This window comes from Theobroma umbraticum, unplaced genomic scaffold (genome assembly GCF_002168275.2).
Source record: "Theobroma umbraticum cultivar Fairchild unplaced genomic scaffold, ASM216827v3 scaffold_86.0, whole genome shotgun sequence".
Lineage (NCBI taxonomy): Eukaryota > Viridiplantae > Streptophyta > Magnoliopsida > Malvales > Malvaceae > Theobroma > Theobroma umbraticum.
In genome coordinates this window covers 2722974-2746196 of record NW_018397263.1, presented here as the reverse complement: position 1 = coordinate 2746196, position 23223 = coordinate 2722974, and the positions used below count along the sequence as shown (strand labels likewise).

Genomic DNA, 23223 nt, shown 5'->3' with positions numbered 1-23223 from the left:
ACAAATTTCATATTAACAATAGATGGGTTGGTTTTTAAATTATAAGTAAATATTTTTTTTGTATTTGAAAGATATATTTTTTGAATTGAAAATATAAACTTATGACACAATAAATGTAAAATAAAAAAATTACAAAATTCATTTGATATGAATTTCTAAAAAGGAAATAATAAATTGAATTAATTATCTATACTTTGAAACCTCCAGATCTTAATTTTTTGATTTGAGGAAGAAAACAATCCAATATTACTGGTAGACCCTAAATACTTGAAAACTACTTCCAAAACACGCGTTCTTCAACCTTCCCTCGCATTGCCTTCCCCTCTTTTCCATAACTCCCCGGCCTGCTTCAAGATTTATCAGGAATAGAGTGGTGAACGCTTCATTTCCCTGTTTCCAAAACTTAGGCTCAGCACCCAAAAAAAGGAAGAAAGAACTTATGGACTGGTCAATATAAGTTGCACCTTTTTAGGTCAAGTTGTTGCTTAAAGTAATACCAAGGCTAACTTCCACCATATTTCTATTTTAACAATTAAATTTCAAATTTATCTATGCATATGCGTTTACTCCAAGTGCTTTATTTTCTAACTTCTTTTTGTCTAGTTTATATATATGGGCTTTTTTATAGGTTTAATTTTGATTTTGTTTTTACTTAATGAGTTTGTGAAAAAGCCCTATGTTGCAAAACATAACACTATATATGAGCTTTTAATATATAATGATCTTGACTGGAAATGTTTATAAATCAGATCAGATTAGATTGATATTTTAAATTTAAATCCTACTTAACTCGTTTATTATTATCATTTTTTTAGTTTTACACATTCAATCTGGTATATTATTAAATATAAAAAAGAAAAAAAATTCCAGAAAATTCAAGGGGTGGCCATCAAGGCAAAACGGTCAGAGTCAATCCAAAAACAAAACTGACCACATGAGAACAATGTACCAAATACACAACCTGAATGAGCACAACATTACATAGATAACAAAGAAAGCGCAGCGCCATCGAAACAATTGCTGCCTACCATAACAGCTAGTGGTGCTATTAAAATTTTATTAAAATATTTATTTTAGAATTAAAATTAATAAAAATATTTATTTATTATAAAATAATATTTTGACCGGGTTGAGCATGGACCTGAAAGTAATGTTTAGGCCCGATTTGAGTCTTGTCAAGCTTGCAAGCTTGACAAGTTTGCCTAATTCCAATTCGTGAGCACTCTGATCTTGACAAAGTATACTTTTTTTTTGTTGGGATTTGAATCCTTTCCTTTTAAGAAGAGAATCATGCATTATTGATGTCATTATTCAAATCCTTGACTCAAGTTAATTATTCCCTACTAAGACATACAAAGAAGAGAGAAAAAACGAGTAAAATATTTTTATTTTTTAAATTTTAATCAAAATTTTATGTAAATTTATTAATTTTTAAAATAAATATTTTATTTTTAAAAAAATTTTCGTTGAACATATAAATTTAATCTTTAATCAATTATTAATATTTTTATTAGTTTGATAATATGATAATAATAAAAAATAATTTTATTTTTTATTAATTTTAAAAAAATCAAGTGCGCCCCTCCGTTGAGGGAGCTGTTGCTTCTTGATTTTTTTTTGAATATTTTTTAAAAATATATAATAATAACTTTTTAAATTTATAAAAAAATATATTTTAATTTTTTTATATTTTTAGTTAATAGTGTTTATATTTTTAAAATGAATTATCTATTTTTAATATTATTGAACTTATATAAAATTACACTTAAAAGTTAAGAAATGGGGTATTTTACCAAAAAAATTGCATGTTGGGAAGATGAAAATGGGAAAGCCCAATGACCAGCCGCCGCCGCCAATCCACAAGCGACAAGCTGTGTAGCGCGTGCATGTTTAGATATCTAATTCTGTACCAAAGAACGATACAAACTCAGAAAAATGAAATCAAACTTAATAAATTTGTTAAGTTATTTTTGGCAAGTGGTTAGCACCCCACTTTATAACTATTTATATATACTCTCACAAACTTCATTCAAGTCATCCAAGAAACAAAGCATCTCAAAGGGCAGATCCTATCTCCTGCAAACAAACCCTCGCCATGGAGAAATCATTCAATCCAAAAACCCGAACATACAATTCCCCAAGGCCCCCTATCAAGCTCCCAACAAACCCTGAACTCTCCCTCACCTCCTTCATACTCGAATCCACTTCCTCCATTCCTCACGAAACCGCTCTCATCGATTCTTCTAACTCAAATGAAACCTTAACTTTTCTCCAACTGAAAGCTCAAGTCTCAAGTCTGGCTTATGCATTGCACCACCAGTTCCACATTGCTAAAAGCGATGTCGTTCTCATCCTTGCTCCGAACTCAATCCGCTTCCCCATTTCTTTCCTTGCAATCATCTCCCTTGGTGCTATCGCCACCACAGCCAACCCTTCTTTCACATTCAATGAGATATCGAAGCAAGTCAATGATTGCAGACCTAAACTTATCATCACAATCCCTGAACTTTATAGCAAAGTCCACCACTTTAATGTTCCATTGATTTTCTTACAATCATCATCACACTCCACCAACTTCTTTCTAGACTACTCAGCAAATCCTAAATTCTCTTACTACTCGGATGTAGTAGAAAACTATACTCCGCCTTCGAATTTTCGACCCTACGTTGTGAGGCAAAATGATGTGGCAGCATTGATGTACTCGTCTGGTACAACCGGAACAAGTAAAGGGGTGATGCTGACTCATAAAAATTTTATCGCGTCGTCCTTGAATTTTACCGCCGATCAAGACCGGTACAATGAAGGAAGGGTTGTGTGTTTGTGTTTCTTGCCAATGTTTCATGGATTTGGTTCGGTGTTATCATTTGCACAATTGAGAAGAGGAAATGTACTGGTTTCCATGGCGAAGTTTGAGCTCGAGAAGGTTTTGGCTGCGGTGGAGAAGTTCGGGGTCACGCTTTTGTTTGCCGTGCCTCCGGTCATGGTCTCGTTGGCAAAGCGAGGGGAGGTGAAGGAGCATGATTTGTCATCATTGAGGCAAATCATCTCTAGTGCAGCCCCACTGAGCAGAGACTTGATAGAGACATGTGCCAAGAATTTGCCCCACGTTGAGATTTTTCAGGTACTACTTATGACATGTGACAGATGGATATAAATCATCTGGCCCCTTACCGTGCCCTCATCCGTGCCTCCTCCTTATTTTTTTGTCACTTGTCTTTTTCTCTTTTATTAGATGGTAAATAGTTAACAAGCAGTAAAGTTAAATTCAACTAACACGGTTATATGTTTTTCCAACTATTAATGTAACTTTAAAAAATAAAATATAAAATTGAACAAACCCAAAAGTAAAAGGCCGAAATATTAATGTAGATAGAAAAGCAACAGCCAAGGCAAAAGAAAAATAGGCAGCCAATACAAAAAAACCTAACAAGGGATTTTTATTTTATTTTTTAAAGTTTGCGTTAGCCTCTTGTACAGGTTATATAACCTTTGTTTGGTTAATTTTTTTTTTCAAGTTTGTAAGGAATTTTTTGAAGAATTGAGATCTCTGTGAAACAATATTGAGGAGGTTAAGGATGTAAAGGAATAGAAAAGCAACATAAAAGCAATAGGGGAAAAGTAGGAAAACAACTTTAAGGGGAAAAACTTACAAAGCTGAAAGTACCCTATGGAGTAGCAAAGCAACAAGAAAAGAGAAGTAGACGGTAAATAAAAAAGAAAACCTAATTTGAGATTTTATTTTATTTTTTTAAATTATGTTAACAGTTGGAAAAAAAAATAATCACGTTAGTTGAATTTAACTCTACTGCTTATTAACTATTTACCATTTATCTCACGAAAGAGATAAGACAAATAACAAAAAAGTAAAGAGGACGCACAAATGGGGCATAATAAAGGGGTAGACGATTTGTATCAATGACGGATACATATTGACAAGATCTTTTTGGTCTATTAAACCTTTTCATATGGACTGGCTGCATGCTTTTTAGCTTATTTGAGAAGGCAAACAGTTGGGTATAGCTATTGCCTCTTGGGATGGGATGTAGTGAATTAAAAGGGAAATATTGATGAACCTTAAATTATTTAATACTATACATTCCATGTATAATTAACTTTAAAAAAATAGGGTCCAATTTGTTCTAGCTAATAGGCTTGTGTCTCTTATAAATTTGCATTGACATTTGACATTTAGTAACATTTGCATTATTTTGTGATCAAAGTGGGTTGCTGTAAAACAAATTACCTATGCATCATGATCCGAAATGATACAACATCGCGCAGGGATATGGTATGACAGAAGCTTGCGGAAAAATTTCACTGGAGAATCCAAAGGAAGGGCGTCGTTTTTCGGGTTCAACTGGAACACTCATGCCTGTAATAGAATCCAAAATTGTTAGTGTTAATACGATGAAACCCCTTCCACCACATCAGATAGGAGAAATATGGATTCGAGGACCGACTATTATGCAAGGTACATGAGCTTTATTAGGTGTATAATCCTGTTTTTGGTTTGCCATAATCTTTAAGAAAGGACCCAATTTATTGTCCTTATAACAAATTCTTCTTATCTAGAGGTCTCTAGTCTTGTGTGGGAGAATGATCAAGTAGCCATGGGGCCAAATGCCAATGTCAGTGCGAATGATCTATATGAATTTCTTTGCTTACAATTTACGAGACCTGCATGTTTGTCCCTTTATCTAATAACCTTAAATTTGTTGACTATTTAAATTAAAAAATATTAACATATTATCCCACAAACGCTACAAACCAAACTCATGATAACCCTGATTGCAAATCACTCAGTCTATACTACTACTAACCTGATACAGGTGTTCCCACAAAATGAATGTCGTTTTAGAGTAATAATTCACAACCCAACTCACCATTTGAAAAACAAAAGGGGAGAGAGAATGATAGATATAGTTGTCGAACCTATTGTGTTACAAAATTATAACTGGATTTTCCTTTTATAGTTATGATTTGTGAATTTTTTTGTAGGTTATTTTAACAATCCAGAGGCTACAAAGCTAGCTATGGATGAACAAGGATGGCTGCGTACAGGGGATCTAGGATATTTTGATGAACAAGGACAATTATTTGTTGTAGACAGGATAAAGGAGCTTATAAAATGTAACGGTTTTCAGGTAATATTTCAGACATTGTCAAATGTAGTCATGTTTCTGTTGTCTACATCATCTAAATGAGTTTATTTTATCTATTCATACGACTGTTTGATAGGTCGCACCAGCAGAGCTAGAAGGATTGCTACTTTCTCATCCTGAAATTGTGGATGTTGTCGTCATTCCGTAAGTAGCCTGGAAATTGGATATGTTTCGTTACCAACAACAGGGGAATTAGATTACTAATTGTCTCCCTCTTTTTCAGATTTCCTGATGTTAAAGCTGGAGAGGTTCCGATCGCATACATTGTTCGTGCTCCCGACAGCTCACTAAATGAAGATGATGTTAAAATTTTCATTGCAGAAAAGGTAATGAGATCCTGCTCTTTAAGTCTCACACTGTTTGGGCTCATAAGTTTTTCTACTCTGACATATTATAAGTCTTTGATTCCCACAGGTTGCACCTTACAAAAGATTGAGAAGAGTCACTTTTCTCAGTAGTGTCCCAAGGTCAGTCTCGGGAAAGATATTGAGGAGAGAGCTCATACAGAAAGTTCGATCCAAGATATAGGATACCAATTTCTCTTTTTCCTTCGAGAAAATTTAAGGGTTGAACTTCATTACTAATGTTTTACAAATTCTCGGTTTGTGAGTTGTTATACCACTGTAGGATTCTTAGGTGTGCATGTAATATTTAATCCAAATATTTAGCAAATAACGACCAACTATATATTTATTCAATTACAAGTAATTTATACTTTCTCGGATGTACCTTAAGTTAAACTTTAACCCAAAGCTAGGAAAGTTTTGAAAGCGGAAGAAAAAATAAAAAATTTGCGGGGATTCCTTCTCTAAGGACAGAGGAGATAGTGTCATGTACCTATAGTAACAAGACGAAGAAACAGGAGATAAAGAGGAATAGCGAGTAATTTTAAAAATCCTTGGTACCCATAATTGTTGATGGAAAGATAAATGGGGAAGGAGGAGGAATAACTTGAAATTTAAGGTAACAAATGAAGCAACAAGTTCTAATTTAATCAGTTAGTTAATTCACATTTATGATAAAAAGTTTTGAATTGGAGTATTAATAATCTTTTTGTTAACCTTATCTAGAATGTGCTAAATCCCCTGTTTAGTAAGGTGAAAGGAGGTACCTTACATACGAGCCCTTAGCCTTAGCCTAGGGTTTGGGCCACAACCACTCTGCCTAGGTTTTATGTACCACAGATGAAAACCAATGCACTAAGCTTTTTACAAAAACGAGGAAGCACCAAGTCAAAAAACTATCTTAACCATCGATCATAAGCGATTAGGCCTAATTTTAAATTCCTACCACATACTTGAAGTTAAGTCTATATATTATCATGTGTTCATAGCATGTGAATAAATGTAAGGCTAAAAAGATAAGAATAATCTGACAGATGCAATAATGTAAAGTTATAATTATACGTTCTCCATATTAAAGTGTCAACTTTAAAAGTATTAAAAGTGATTTACTTCAAAATTTTCATAACTTTAGTTTGAAATTCTTGCTTAATATAACTATATTACTTGATTTGTCTCTACATATTCTTCGTTATAATGGCTCGAGAAATTTCTCTAGGTAAAATGATTTGTTTATTTAACAAAAACCTCAAGATTAGGAAGCAAATGCATGTTATTTGGAAACCTTGTTTAAAATGTATAGCTCTATTACTTAATTTGCTTCCACATAGTGCAATGGCCATTTTTCACTACTAACAATTGTTGTACTCTTTTTTCCTCTTTAAATATTTTTTTCATATAGCACTGGCAAAAGGCAAAATGTAGCTACAAGGGACAGGCAAATTTGGCCAATCAACAAAGAAATCCAATTCTTAACAAAATCCTTATGGTCTTTGTCAACAATATCCTTGTGAGAGTTCATAAATATTGGTTGAGTGATATCGGGGCTTAGTTTGGCAATGTGGTGGATATCTTTATTCCTAAGACGTGTTCGGTTCGAGGGAGATGCTTTGGATTTATTCAATTCAGCACTTTTAAAGAAGCACGAAGGGCAGCACAAAGACTCAATGGTGAGTGACTACTTGATTTTAAATAAGGTGCAAATGTTGCAAGGTTTCATCCAAGGATTGCCTTATGGAAGAAACGTATTGTAGGAGTGAATAGAGTGACGCAGGTGCAAACCAGTAACGCAAAGGAGGACATATTAGCAAAGGACGGTTCTTAACGTGAGAAAAGAAGTTACTTGGAAGTGTTGGTGAGTGGTTTTGATGCGGTGAATAACCATGTTAAGGTGGTAAGGGAGATATTGAAGAAATTAGAAGATACTCGAGTGTGCGTGGCCTATGTGGATGGTGAAATTTTCCAATGGTTGCAATTTGCAGTGGTATCTACTGGCTTTGGGAGGAATGACCCAGAATCAATTATGACCAAATTGAAAGCTAAAGGGATCAAGGGTGTGGAGATTAGGAGAATCTCAACTGACAAATTCTTGGTCTTGTTTTGGGATGGTGATTTACTAGAGCACTTCAAAAAGAAGAATTGGGAGGAATTGAATCAATGGCTATGCAACTTTGTGGAATGGAACGAGAATGTGGAAGAAGGGAAACGTAGATATTGGTTGATAGTGTCTGGTGTTCCTATCCATCCATGGAATGCTAAAACGTTTCAATCAATTGTAATTTATTTGGCAACTTTGTTTGCTTGGGGGAAGAGAGCATGAAATTTGTTGCTTTGGAGAGGATTTTCATGGAGATTAATTCACGTGTTAAGGATAAAATTTATGAAATCATTATGTTGAGAGTAGGAGAGAAGGCTTTTAAAGTTTATGTGCATAAATTTTTCCCTAAAATTGCTATGGAGTTTCTTGTCCATACTCAAGCAATAGAGTGGGAGAACGAGTCAAATTATGGTCTTGAATCTATAGCTTATGGTGAAGATGATCGGTTGGATGCAATGGGACCATGTGCCCAATGCGAGATTAATGTAAAAGCAGCATATAAGGCAGAAATGGCGCTTTTAGGGGCTGTTGAAAATGGCGGAACTTGACACCAATCACAGGTTACCAAATTGGATGATAATGAAGAAGCAGCCATACGCTGTGCAATGGCCTTGGATCGTCGAAGACAGGATAGCCCATTAGGACTGGCCTCTGAAAATTGGAAGAGGTTGAGGGGTATGACAATGTGGGCTCACAAAAAGTTATGAGTGGACCGTTACCTCTGGTTGAGGAAGTGGCCTCAGGTTGCAATGGAATGGATAATATGGTTCATGGTTCATCTGGGATTGGGTCGAAAGACATGGTCGTGAGGAATGGGTTGGAAGTGTCTTACGTGGATATTGTAAGGAAGAAAGTTTCAGTAGCCTCTACATTTTGTGGTGGTTCAGATCGGGGAAAACAAGTTGTGATTGTGAGTGTTGAGAGCACTCCAGGTAATGATGCCGCCGAGTTTTGTGAAGTTGGTACTTGCGGTGAATCTAACAAGAATTTGGGTGCATCGAGTGCCAAATTGCAATAAACTGAGAATACTGTTATATCACCGACGTCGAACAAAGCAAGAAGCGGAAGCCTTATAGAAGAAAGAATTAATGGGAAAAAAGGGGAAATTCAAAAGGGTGGAAGGGGACTGAAGAGGGAGAATAAGAAGGGGAAAGGTAGGAAAATTTTTGGAAGCCCCGACGAAAGGCAGTCAAGTTTCGATAGGCAAGTGTTTGTGGTGATTTGTTGTTTGATTTGGGTGCAGATGGTTTTATTTGTACCAATTATGTTACTGTTTAGTTTCTGGTGTTTGCTATAGGAGGTTTTGGACCTGCTGCTTTGGTACTTGCAGGTTATTATGCCCTGTACAGGGTGTCTTTTAAGGCATATGGATGTGATGTGTTATTGCCTTTGTCACTGCAGAGAGTTTGTGCTTTGTGCACTTGTTTCAATGATGACAAATGTCTTTGCATTTTTGCATAGCTCTAATATCAACTATACCTCATGGCTAAGACAGCTTGCTCATGGCTTTTTACTTAGTTCATTTTTTCATATGTGGGTTTGGTTATGTTGTTAGATTTTATGTAATATGACTAGACAGTCTGTATGGTAGCTGACGCTATGGCACTCTGGTGTTTGTAAACTCTTGGACAGCTTCGGCTGATCCTCACTGCTTAATGTAGTGTTTTAATGAAATATCATTTTTGGTTGAGGAAAAAAGATTTTGGTTCCCTGTATTCTTCCATATAATGACTTGAGAAATATCGTAAAGTTAGGGGGCTATTGCATGTTAATTCGGAAATGATGCTTACTATTGATTCAATAGCAAGCTAAGCCCTTTTTTTATCAATTAAATTTCTCATTACTTTTAATTGTTTTTCTGTCATTCTTACCGTTTGGTAAATAGCTTTTTCTTATAAATTCAAGGTAGAGATGGTTTCAGTAAAGAGTGTAAAGCCATATTTACTATAAAGAACAGGCCTACTTATTTTTGATCGAATTTTTTATTTAAAAATAAAAAGACTAATTCGCATGAGTAAAACTTTTATTACATTTCAAATTTTATGATTAACCATTATTGATATTGAAAAAAAAAATTGGTATTGACTAAAATTAGTAGTTGATATTTTAAATAATAATTAATCACTTCAGATATTTAAAAAAATAATGATTTGCTTACACGTATTATTCCACATAATAGCTTAACAAATAAACCAACAACTTCTAATTTAATTGGTTAGTTTGATGATAAAAACTTTTGAATTGGAGTATTAATAAATGTTTGTTAACCTCATCTAGAATGTAATAAATCTCTTATACTGTAAGGTGAAAGGACGTATTCTTCCATAAAATGGCTTTAAAGGGAAGGGAGAGGGGGGCGTCGGTTAGAGAGAGAAAAGGAAGGAGGAAAGTGAAGAAAGAAAGGGCAAAAAAATGCTTAAATAGCTAGGGTTTAGAGGCTCCAAAACGACGCCATTTCTGGCTTACCCAGAAGCCTCTCCCTACTACATCAAACGGCACCGTTTTTGGCGTTTGGGAGCTGCTCTGACAAGCACCAGACGGTGCGTTTAGAGTGAAGCCTCGTGGGTAGTGGAAGCGGGCTTGAACATCTTCACCGGGCAATCTCTTTGGGTCACCTCTAGCCCAAGGAAGGTAAAATTTTTTTCCTTTAATTCTTTGTGGATTTGGGTTTGAATTGAGTACACTGGGGCTTGCCCACTTTATTTTGCTAAAATAAGTAAATTAAAATGTATGATAAATTTAGATGTGCTAAAATAATAATAATATAAGAAAAGTAATATATTGTTTAAGAAGGATAAGAAAGGAAGAGGAAATATTTAGCTGAAAAGAAGAATAGTTTTAAGTGGGTGGAACACATGTATATATAAAACAAAAGATAAATGTCTTAATAAAAATATGTTTATAATGATAAATTTAGGTTAAAAAAAAAGAGAGAGAAAAATGAAAAGAATAAATAGATGTTTAATAAAAAAAATTAAACTAAGCAAGATGGAAATTACTTAGTTATTAAGGGGACAGATTTCAATAAATAAATAAAACATAAGAGAATATATAAAATTATATATTAGGTCATAAAAATAGACTTAGTAAATGAGTAAAAATAAAAAGGAAGTGAATATTACAATATATATATATATATTTAAACATAAAGTAAAATATACATTTATGTAATAATAGGGTGGAATAATTAGTCATAAAAGTTTTGATGTAGGTAAAAAAATAGACATTTGTCGCCAAATATTAAAAAATAGTAGGGTAAGGAAAATGATAATAACAATAATAAAATATATATTTAGGATCAACATTAATAATTAGGAAAGTATATAAATTTGGTATAAAAATACTTCAATATTAATCATGGGAATAGTATATAAGTTGCACCGATGATTGGATATCCATTTGGAATGCAAGAGGTTGCAATTTCGAATGAATTTTCTTAAGTTAGGAATTTCAATTAAGACTCTATCAGTATAATAGGAGGTTCTTAATTTTGAATTTCGATGTTTTTAATTTTAAATAAAAAATTATATATACTCAATTAGTCAAAATATAAACCAAATAAATATAATAATAAATGTAAAAAACAAGTGACATATATTTACTTAAGGTGTCTAAAGATAAATATGGTATTGTGAAAAATAATAATACTCATGACAATAAACAAATAAATAAAAAGTAATAAAATATTATAAATTCATAAAAATGAATATATTTAAAATATAAAAAGTAAATATTTAGTAATAAAAAATAAATTTAAAATGTTTATTGAAAAAGGAATAGGATAGATAGAAAAAAAAAAAGAAAGAGGAAGAAGTTGAATTAAAAAATATGTATACATAAATAATAATAACTATGAAATAAAATATCTTGCTTAAAGGATATAGAATTTAGGTAAAAAGAGAATCTATATAGTAAAGTAGATAGATAACTAAATAACATAAAAAAATATAATTCATAATATACATACCTATAAAGAGAAATAATAAAAGAAAATCTTAAAGAAAAAACAAAGAAGATGTTGGAAGGTTTAAAAACAAATATTAAATTTCATAGGCACATCACATATCACTATTGCATCATTAAATATTATGGCATGTAGATATTTTATATACACGAGTATAAGCACTAATGATGGGATTTTTCAAAAAATCTTGTGAAGACGAGTTTTCTTCTAAAAATTTTTTAAGTGAAAAGATACCTCCAAGTCCCACTAGTATAATGGGAGGGCTCAAAAAATATCTTTAATAAAAGGTTTTTGCTCGTAATAGGTTTGCATTCACGAAAATATTATTTTTAAAAAAAAACTGTAAATGATTACCCTGATGATGGGATTTATTTGTTAAATTTGTAAAGACGAGTTTCTCGGATAATTTTTTAGGTAAGAAAATATCTTTGAATCCCATTAGTATGATAGGCACATCTCGAAAATATTCTCAATAAAAAGTTTTCGTCTAACATTATTTGAATTTTATACTATGCATTTTACAAGCACATCATATGCAAGTCACATTCGTAAAGCTAAATAAAATATTTTAATTTATCAATAAAATAAAAGATAAAGTAAATAAATAATAATTAAGGAAACATAATGGAATAAATTTAAAGATTAAGGCTCCAATAGGATAACCTACAACTAAGTGGTATCGTTCGTAGAATGGATGTCACAGCAATGTTAATATTTTCTCGTGCTTAATCGTACTTCTCAACTCAATTTTAAAAAATCATAAATCAGTTTATCGTTCTTTCGACGGATTTAAAATTAATTTAAGAGAATCAAGTCAATAAGTGACCAATTATATCTACAAAAAAAAGATTGATGACGACTACTTAATTTCCTACATCAAGCAGTCGAGTTCTCGAACTCGCATGTTACGACATAATCTAAGCCATTTGCCAATACTATTTAAATTCCTAATTATTTTTAATTTCTTTTTTATGTCTACAATTTGGCATTAACGTTTTCTCATAAATTATGAAGTTGAGATAAGTTCAATAAAGAGTGTAAAGTTATCTTTACTATGAAGAATATTACAAACCTAATTTATGCATTGACAATTTTTTAAAAGATAAAACTTATTCACAAAAATAAATTTTTTGTAAAAATTCACTTTTATAATTAATTATTATAAAATTGGAAAAATCTTTTGATACGGCATGAAAATCAGAACTAGTATGTACTTTTAGATAATTAGTAATACTTGCTCTATGACTGGATTTGCTTCCACGTATTCTTTCGTAAATTGGCCTATGGAATTTTTCAATTTTTTTTAAAGGACGAATTTTCAAATTAGGATGATTCTTTTTACTTAACTCAAGATTATGAAGCAAATGCACGTTAGTTTGGTATTATTACTTAATATAGATTCAATGACAGTCTAACACTACAATATTAAAGAGCATTATTGACGGATTATTTTGTTGGTACTGCTTAATATTCTGTTGATATTGAATAATACCAATGGATTACCAAATGAAATATTCCCTCTGTATTTATTGAAAACATAGTAGTCTGGAAAGATACATTAATTCATTGTTAACCGAAAATTTTGTTAATGATATGCTGATGGTATATTTTGTTGGTATTATTGTGTCGGAAATTCGTCAATTCTATCAACTAGAGCCAATGTAGAATTCACTTAAGAAATAATCACAAGAACCAACAATTAAAAGTTACTTTGGAACCTTTAATTATCCTCTTACTCTTGAAGTTATATATTTTGCCAAACTTGCTCTTAACGGAAGAAAAAACGAAGAAGAAGATGGTGGAGTTGGAAAGAGATAAAAACGAAAATTGTAATTATTTTTATGGATTTTTTTCAAAAAATTTATTTTATTTAGTTTTAAGCTTTTAAATTTTTAAATTTTTTTTATAATAATGTGTGGTATTATTTGATGATGCGACAGTATATATAAGTAAACATTATAAATGTATCAAATATAAACTCTTTATAGTATTACACCAAATATTATAACTTAAGGTCACTAATGACCAAATCACTTAATTTGGTGATATCATCATTATATATGATAATTAGATCAACACAATAATCTTGAAACTAATACCAAACAAGTACCTACGAGAAATATATGTGTAAAATTTTAGAAATTTTAACAAGAAATATTTTTAAGTAAAAAAATTAAATGATTAAATGAAAGTAATGACCTTTCAATATGGCGCCCTGCTTTTAGGTAGAAAATGCTTGTTCAATATGTAATTAATAGAGCCTTAAGTGTTGAACTCTTTAATTTGTGTAATTATTGGAAAAGATTTACAACACTGTCCCCATGCGATTCCCTTTGAAGCTGAAGTTAGGCAGCCTAATGAACACCGATTAACCAAAGGAAGCCATAGATTTACATGAAGCTTAGTTTTTGTCTAATTTAATTATTGAAGAACAAAATTTAGAAAACCGACCCTAAAAGAAAAAGAACAATAATACTCAGGAGGAAACCCCAATCCATGGCAGAAAAAGCTTTGAACCCAAAAGCCCAACTCTGTCTATGGCAAAGGCCCAAGGACCTCCAGCAAGGCCTGACCTCTCCCTTTGCCTCCAAACTCAATCCTTTTCTCGTTTTGCTTCCTTGAAATAGTCTTTTGATGCCATTGCCATAATAGCTTACCCTTCGTGTGCCCTAAATGAACTATTAGAACAAGTCATTGACTAGACCCCAAACTTAATCATCACGATCCATGGCTGTTAATTGTTAATTTTCCCACATTCTACCCAATTTTGGGATGTGTATGTTCAATTCATGATTTGCCTAGTCAATTATATTTGGCTAGAATTTCCGATTCTTAGACAATATTAGTTGAATTTATGTGAATAGTAACGTGTTGCCTTGTCAGTAAGTAGTTCGTTATGATGAAATAATGTCCTGCTTAAGAGAGAGATGGGGAATGCAACACCAGGCAGGCTGGCATCAAGGAAGCATCATGTTGAATGCTATGAAAATTTGTTCATGTTGTTTGTCAGTATTATTTTGTTGGATAATTAGTTCATATATCTAAAGTCAAAGGGTGTTGATGACCTTATGTATCAGACAAGAGGGGAAAATGTCCTTTGCTTCGAGACAAGCATCTATACAAGAGTCAAGGGAATATAATTATCTCTTTAGATAAAAGCTGGTGGATGTTGGAGAACACAACCTGGAAAATATAGACAGATGAGAAGGTTAGGTGATTCTGAGCACTAACGGGTCGTGCCCTCTTCTTTAGCATGCAAGCCATGATACTCTGACAATATATTTACAACCTCGGCCTCTCTGGAATCCGATCAGCATTCTCAGTGGCTGCAGCTGCTGCAGCAGCAGCTGACATTGCAGTAGAAAATTCAGAACATGCCTGAGGGCCTAGAAAGCCAACCATCGTATTGTCTATCACACTTTGCTTCTTTTATGGGGGTCTCAATCACTTTTACTATGGTTGCCTAGTGCATTACACAACAGCAAGCAACAAAATCGAAAAGTGCATTCCTTCCTGGCTCTTTTTCAAATCCAAACGCTTCTTGGACTGACTCACTTCTCTCAGGCTGCTTTCTTCCCATCTTTTCCTTTTTGACATTTACATCACATCAATACATCTCCTCTATACAAATGATTATTTCTAAGGATATGCAATTGCACAAGCTTTGTGTCTTTTGATCAGAAAGGGGAATGCAAATCTAACTGGTCTACCTTCTCTTGAAGGATGAATTTTTGTAAACCCAAAGTTTTAATCTTGTTTATCCCAGTGTGTCTTTGCTCTAGAGCGCAATCATGTTATAAACTTTGACCGAATGAAGGGAAAAGGAAAAACTGTAAAACAAAAACAGAAAAAGCAAATGCAAACTTAAAGAGATGAATGGAAGATGCCCAACAACTCAACATCCATCAACAATTTCACCATTATGTTGATTTAATTCCAATCTTTTCCATCACTTCAAATTTAATGAAGGACCAGAAAAATTAGGAGGAAAGTCTACTCAAGTCCTTTGTGTATGTCATGGCCTTACAGATGAATTTTTGAGTGCACGCAATCGCTGCATTTGATTGGTTGCAGTTGCATTGTCATACTATATTTCATGCAATATGTAAATTGTTAGAGGATATAAAAATAAGAGTAAAATATTTAGATATTTTAAATTTTTAATTATAATTAAGTGGGTTCATTGATTTTTCCTTTATCTCAAGTTAGCCGGTTGTACTCTCTTACACTGATCTACTACTCTGGATCAGATCTGACCGTAAAATGTTAAATCTGACCGAATCTCTCCAAAGAGGCACCAAATTGGTGCTCCTCTAGCCTAGGGAGCACTAGATTGTGCTTCCCTGGCCTGAGGAGCACCATATCGATGCCCTTCTGGTGCTCCCAAAGCTAAGGGAGCACTCGACGGTGCTCCCTGGGGGAGCACTCGACGGTGCTCCCTTGGGAAGCGCTTGACTCCCCAGGCTAGACGAGCCAAGTGCTCCCCAAGTCAGAGGAACACGATTGATGCTTCTTTTGAGGAGCGCAACCAAAGATCCAGCCAAATTTGGTCATGCATGACCAGATTCGACCAAGAGGTTGTCGGTCGACGAATGGAAGTGCTGTCAGCCCGCTGTTTGACAGAAAAATATAAAAGAGAAAAGATTTTTTAATTAAAAAATTAAAAATAAAATTATAATTTATATATTTTTTGATTTTTTAAATTAAAAAAATTATTTAAAAAAAATTATCGAAAAATATTATCATGCCAACATATTAGTAAAAGCATCAATGGAATTTTAATGGCTGAACTTATTTCAGCAAAAAATAATTTTTAAGAGGGATTGTTTATTTTTCATATTAATAGATTTACTTGAAATTTTAATTAAAATTTTAAAAAATATGAATATTTTATTATAAAAATAAAATAAATCCTTAAAAAAGATCAATAATTAAAAATTTAGGACAAGGCACAGAATATTTCTTTTACGTATATCATTGGACAAAAAAAAGCCTGGCACAATATGTTGTATGTTCAACAAATCCTCCAGTGAAATGATAGCAAACAGCCAAGAGCCAACAAGCATATTTTGATCCCCATAGCCACTTTATGCGAGAACAAAGGTTTGCAATATGGAGAGTTCAGTGCTAATCATCCCCAGTGCACCAACTACATTCTCTGGCCCATTTTCCCTTCACATTATCTTTCTTTGCTCCAAGCACTTTCCATTATTGTCTCACCCCATCTATCACCACTTTGATAGCACTAGATAAGGTTTTTCTCTCCCTCTCTCCTTCTTTGTTTTTTTTTTTGTTCGCACTAGTACAAAGTTGTGTTATTCTGATAGAACATTTTGGTCTATTCATAATGACAAAATATGTAAACCTCAGGAAGTAGCTTGTATTGGATATTTTTAACAATAATAGTGTGGGATTAAATCTCATATTAAAAACAAAAAGAAAAGAACTCTTTGAAACATGTATGTTTATTTAAACAGTTATGTCTATTCAAATAGATGTGTTTATTCAAATAATTTTTTTTCCTCAAAAGGTAATGTCGATACGAAAGATATATTTTTGTGTATAAATAGAGTTCTTTTGATTTTATGAAAATATATAGAAACAATTTACAATCAATTTCTCCTCTTTTCTCAAATGCTTCTTATATTGCTTTTATATTATTTTGTTACAAAAAAGTTTTATAAAAGTTTGATAATCTTATCATATGTCAGTGAGCTCTTAGTAATTGATTTCGTCAATATAAAATATAATCAATCACTAAGATTCATTGTATCTCCAGAGTTTATCACATATAACTTAAAAGTGACAGTAAATAAAGACTTAAGGATAGTAGCATTGATACATACGTAAGAGTCATTCCATAATTTTTTGTGTTTCAACAATTTTAAAGTTTTATTTTCGGTTTAACAATGCCTACTAAAAGTGGAATACTAAGAGAAATTGACTTTTGATTTGGTGAAATTAGACTATATTGATGGTGACAATTTCGAATATGGTAGAAGAAAATGCACTCCCTATACTTTCAACTCTAAAGGTAGTTTATGTCCTAATTACTCCTAAAACAAAAGAGAATGATAATGAATTTGTTGTTACAACTAGAGAGAGACGGAAATGGGATTATTCAAATCATATGTCCTTAGGCCATATTTTGAATGGTTTGTCTGATAGCTTATTTGATATATACTAGAACAAGGTTATTATTAAAGGGTTAATTAAGGTGGACTTAATTAAAATAAAGTAAAATTTTTTAAGATTTAATTAAATGGTTCAATTAATCTTGAGGCAATTTACAATTTGTATAAAAGTTATCCAAATCCTACTAGGATGTAATATGATTAAAAGTTCATGCTGCACATTGATAGGCATGACTAACATTATCAAACTATTGAAAAACTATCCACAAAACCTTGAAAGATTTGTGAGGAAATCATTGGAAGAAGAGAGCTTGTGAACTGACTTCATTTAGCCTTGTGAGTGTCAGTTCACCTTTGTCCACTAATTCGACCATTGTTTCTTCTTCCTCGAAGTGCGACTCTTCATATTTCATCCATTGATTTAAGTTTAATCAATAGTAAATAAAAATCTTATGGATTGACTAAAAAGAAGAAAGCCCATTAAATTGCATCTAGCTCGAAAAACTAGTCTCCTTACGATCGGAGATTGATATTCTCCTTATATCTTAGTTGTGTTTTATTTATTTTGGTAAAATAAATGTGTGATTATCTCTCCCCTAGGCTTTGTAAGTATAAATAACCTCAATCTCCTTTAGAGTTATTCACAATTACCATCATGTGGAACATCATTGGAAGTTGTACAATTAGACAACTTGTGAATTGCTACAACTCGACCATGGTGTTGAGAACTAAAATTGAGTTTGAATACCTTGTCATTTTGGCTCCAAGGGTAGAAGGAATAATATTCTTATTCCACAAGTTAGGGTTTATCTATGTTATATAACCGAAGTTTGATTATACTAAGAAAATATGCTAAATTTCCACTAACACTTGTGATATGATTGCATCCTTTTTCCCTAACTAGGTTAAGTGAAAACTTGATAAGTATTTTGTAAAAAAATTTTGGTAGAGATCTTGTAAATAAGATTTTTAAGGGGATAGGGTTAAAGTTCATAAGTTGAAATCACTTGTGGTGGAACCTTGACACATTGTTTGATATAATATCAAGCCCTGAGTTCAATAAGACAAAGTACGTCATTTGTATGTGGTTGCTAGCACTATAAATAAGATATATAATATTTCATCTCAATTGAAGTGCTAGGTATCCGTACTGGTATGGAAACAATGTGTAATAATATTCTTAATAGACTTATAACATAAATTTTTTAGAGTTCTCCATACCTGAGCATTCTTGATAGGATCTATTATGTGACTGTGAAATCTGACCTTTTCTAAGAGTTCAAGAGACTCCAATAACACTCTTGAAAAAAGGATGTTGGCATGTTACCATAAAAAATGTCACTAGATACTGTGCTTTTATTGAGTTTTGAATCATTGTGTAAAATGTGGTCAATTAACCAAATGGTATAACTAATTTAAAATATAATTTACCATACAATTTTGGTTAACTTTATTATTTTTTCACTAAGTGAAAGGTTCAATCAAAAGACACTTTCATTTATACAATTGATTTTTGATATTATCAAAAAAAAAATCTAGACTATTTTGAAAATGATGGGGAATTGTTGGACATTTTCAACAGTAATAACCTGAGACATAATACCATATTGGAAAAAATGAAAGAAATAAAATCTTTTGAATAGTTACGTTTGTCCAAATAGTTAAGTTGAATAAATATGAATTTGTTCAAATAATTATATTTATTCAAAAAGTTATATTTGTGTAAAGAGACATTTTTTATCTATAAATAATATTCCTTTCATTTTTTGAACATATAGATAAATAATTTGCAATCAACTTCTCCTCATTTGTCAAATACTTCTCAAATTGCTTTTATATTGTTTTGCTATAAAAATTTTTTTTAAGAGTTTGATAATCTTACCATATATTAGTGAGTGTTCAAAATGTTGATTTTGTCAATACAAAATACAATCAACCATTGAATTTTCATTATACTTTTGAAATTTATCGGCCTTAATTTTTTTACACATTAACAGTGAAAGGCAAATAAAACTTTAAAAATGGTAGCATTAACTATACATGTCTTGAAGCTATTCCATAATTTTTTAATATTTTCAGTCCTGTGTGTTCTAACAGGTTATTACTCTTTATCATTTTACAAAACTTAATTATCATGTAATAAACAGTTTATGCTAAATTGTGATGCACAAAGAGAAGGGCCATGAAAACTAGAAGCTGAGCATATATGGAGTTGGTACAAAGTTGATTCCTAAGGGAGGGATAAAACGGTCCAAGGAATTCAAATTTTTAGTGGACAGTTCCCTCTTTTTCTTCTAGGATTTTGACGTAAGCTGCTAAGATATATGTTCAATAATTCAATGGCACATGCACCACAAACTCCTTTTCAAGACTCAGTACTGAGCCTTCGAAAACGTTGTCCACAAATCCTTTCAGCTTTTTATTTTTATTTTGTTTTTGTTTCCTTTGGTCCCATCTCGGTTTAATCTAGACATTGTAACTAACTCCTTGCGGTCCTTATTATTTCCTGCCTTTACTTTAGACTTGCTTGCCCTGTGTCAGTTCTGCAGATGCTTCTGGTAGATTGAGACTTCTCTGATTAGAGTCCACTGATCTTTATAAAAGTTAGATTTTTAACGTCCTAATCACTTGGAAAACTGCTCTTCGAGCTTTGAATTGTCACCCAACTGCCTGTAAAATATCTTTAAACTCGGCACAATATCTTCTAGCTGCAAATGAACTAAAATTTGATCTTATTTCCTATATTATCTCTCTAAAACATGAAATTGATACTGCTTAAGGGAGGTAGAGGCCAACAAGTAGCCCTACCTGTTTGCTTATAACATTGAAAACCCTAGGAATGTATCTTCTACATATATTTTTCTCTTTCGCAATAATGAAAATTCCTAACCTACCCAGTCTCACAAATCCTAAACCCCATTAACTGGGAGACATATAGCCATGAAAACTCTAGACTTCCCTTGCATCCCAAGGGATACCTAGATTGCCACTAAGTCAAACGGCTCAATTCAAAACTTTATTATTAGTACAATATTCTTACACATATAATTAGTGGTATTTGAAGCATTAAATTGAAAACTTAGGTTCAACTAGCTTTCCAACTGGTAGAGTATGGACTATGGAAATTGAAATAACTATATTTGGTGAAGGGCGTTTTCTCTATATACCTTTATTAATTTCTCTCGTTTGACAATGAAAAGTTCTCGTTTAAACTAAAGCATGTTTCTCTGTTGAGAATATGGGGTCATTACTTTCTGAAGATATGAACAACTCAATGCAATTGTATATAAAAAAGAAGTATTCCCTTTGATCCATACTCATCTTACGTTCATCTTAATCACTTGATCAATTGCTATCAGAAAATGACCTGTTACTCCCCAACTGTCGACAATTCTTGTTTAAGATTTCTAATCAAATACATGATTAATTAAAGTGACAAATTAAATTTCGAAAACTCATTCAAAATTCCAAAATAAATAAAAATCAGTCTTGTCTATTTCTTTCCACAATTGTGGTTTGGTCATCTTTAGGTACATAGGTACCTCAACATGCAAAGGCTTTCATTTTATTACATCACGATGGCAAGATATGTCTGCCACGAGACATGTCTTCTTTTGGCATTATCAAACATCGTTTTCTCCAGGGAAAGCTTTAGTTCCATTGATAAATGACCCAATCCTTCTCCTCTCTCTCTCGTTCTATCTTTCTTTACTTCTTTCAATTTTTTCCGTGCATGATCCATGATCGTTCACTAAATCATGGTAGGGTAGTAGCACACATGTCCAGCATATGCAAAGGGCCAGCTCTGGTTTCTTTAAGGCAGCATATTTTTGGGTTTGCTTTTAAGGGCCGGTAATGTCACAAAATGCCCAAACCGCCTTAAATTTGGATGAAGCAGTTTAATTTCTATCTCAACTCTTGACTCTGGAGTCTGTCTATGACTAATCCCCCGAGGAAGCATTTCTGGCCCTCTCCTAAAGATGAATTTATTAGTTTCTTGTGCTAGCGACCTCCTTGATTATTTTTGGCATTAACTCCCTAACAAATTATAGAAACAAAAAACTCTTCTGGGATCAATTATGAAAGTTGATAGACAAAAAACGTGTATAAATAAAAATTACAATTATAATTAAGTAGTCTTCACATATTGGTTAATTATATATAATATAAAAATCAATTAAATTAATTATTAAATTCGTATATAATTAGACAACATTTTCGTATAAGATGGAAATATACTTGAAATCTATTAAAGTATATAAAAAAATTCGATGGTATGCTGTAATTTGCAAATCAAATATTGGTGGAATAACCTGTACAAGAATCCGTACATGACAAAGTTTAATTGTAAAGAGGAAAGTAAAGAGGTGGTAGCATGCTAAAGAGGAAGCTTTTGGGAGGAAGACAGAATGTTTTTCATTCCTTGTGACACACAGCTTAGCTTCGGCCCCTCCAGGACCCACATCACACAAAAGCAAAGGCCATCTCATGGCCGTACAATCAAACGTAGGTTTAGGGCTGATGCTTGACAAAAAGAAGTGATTGGGGGGAGCAGCTAGCTTCACAAATAAAAAGTATAAGTTAAAGAAGAAAATGGAAACAAAAAAAGAAAAGAAAAAAGAGGGAGGGGGAAAGAAGAAAATAATTGAAGAGCAAGAAAAGGAGGTAAGAAAATAGTTAGGACAAAAAGGGGATGGGGCCATAAGAGGGAGGGGCATGGCTCTGATATAGGGAATACACATGCCATCTGATCACTAACATGGACACATGGGAACCAATTTCCACTATGAAACAAATAATCATTCATCATTAAAAACACAAACATATACCCCCCCCCTTTTTGTCATTTGCCCATTCAAGGTCAACTTTCATCAATCCCATCTGGTCCATTCAATTTTCTTTTCTCCAATGTATTAACCCTACTTTAGTCTCCTCCAAATTATTTTGTCCCTCACACCCCCAGCCTGTCTTAATTACATGTTTGTCAAAAGTTAAGTGTGCTGTTAATGATGTGAAAATATCTGATGATCTTCCTTCATGCCTTGCTCTTCACTCTCACAGTTGTTTTCCTTTTGCATTTTTTGGGTTTCTTTTTCTTTTCTTTTCTTTTTCCCTTCGCCAAGGGATAACAGTCAGTTGTCCCATGTCAGAAGTTGATTCCTTAAACAATGCCATATATCATTAATTCTTCCTTACAATTTGCCATACGAGCAACTACTTTTTTCTGTGCTGCTGTGAATTTATTAATTTCTCAATATATATTGATCTGGAAAGAAAGTTTACAGGAATGTCCATCAAGTCTCTGACAGACAGAAGACTTAATACAGCGTTAAGTAACCTATCACTAACAGTAACAGGAAGATGTACACCATTCAATCATACAACCTGCACCAGCATTTACATCTGTTTTCCCACACGGCCTACCTCAATGCAGCAAACCTTCTTCAAGGCAGGCAGCGCCTTTGACATAGATACTAGTATCTACTAGTAACTTTTTATATCATATTTGCACCATCTGCACTCT

At 32.7% G+C, this 23223-nt stretch overlaps 1 protein-coding gene across 1 annotated transcript; it reads left to right on the top strand.

Annotated features, from left to right (window-relative positions):
- The first annotated feature begins 2060 nt into the window (after positions 1 to 2060).
- On the top strand, positions 2061 to 5877 carry LOC110420584 (putative CoA ligase CCL10). Its single transcript, XM_021433952.2, has 6 exons — positions 2061 to 3121; positions 4282 to 4471; positions 4999 to 5144; positions 5239 to 5306; positions 5386 to 5488; positions 5577 to 5877. The coding sequence occupies exons 1-6, from the start codon at positions 2096 to 2098 to the stop codon at positions 5688 to 5690; spliced, it is 1647 nt and encodes a 548-aa protein (XP_021289627.2). The 5' UTR covers positions 2061 to 2095; the 3' UTR covers positions 5691 to 5877.
- The last annotated feature ends 17346 nt before the right edge of the window (positions 5878 to 23223 follow it).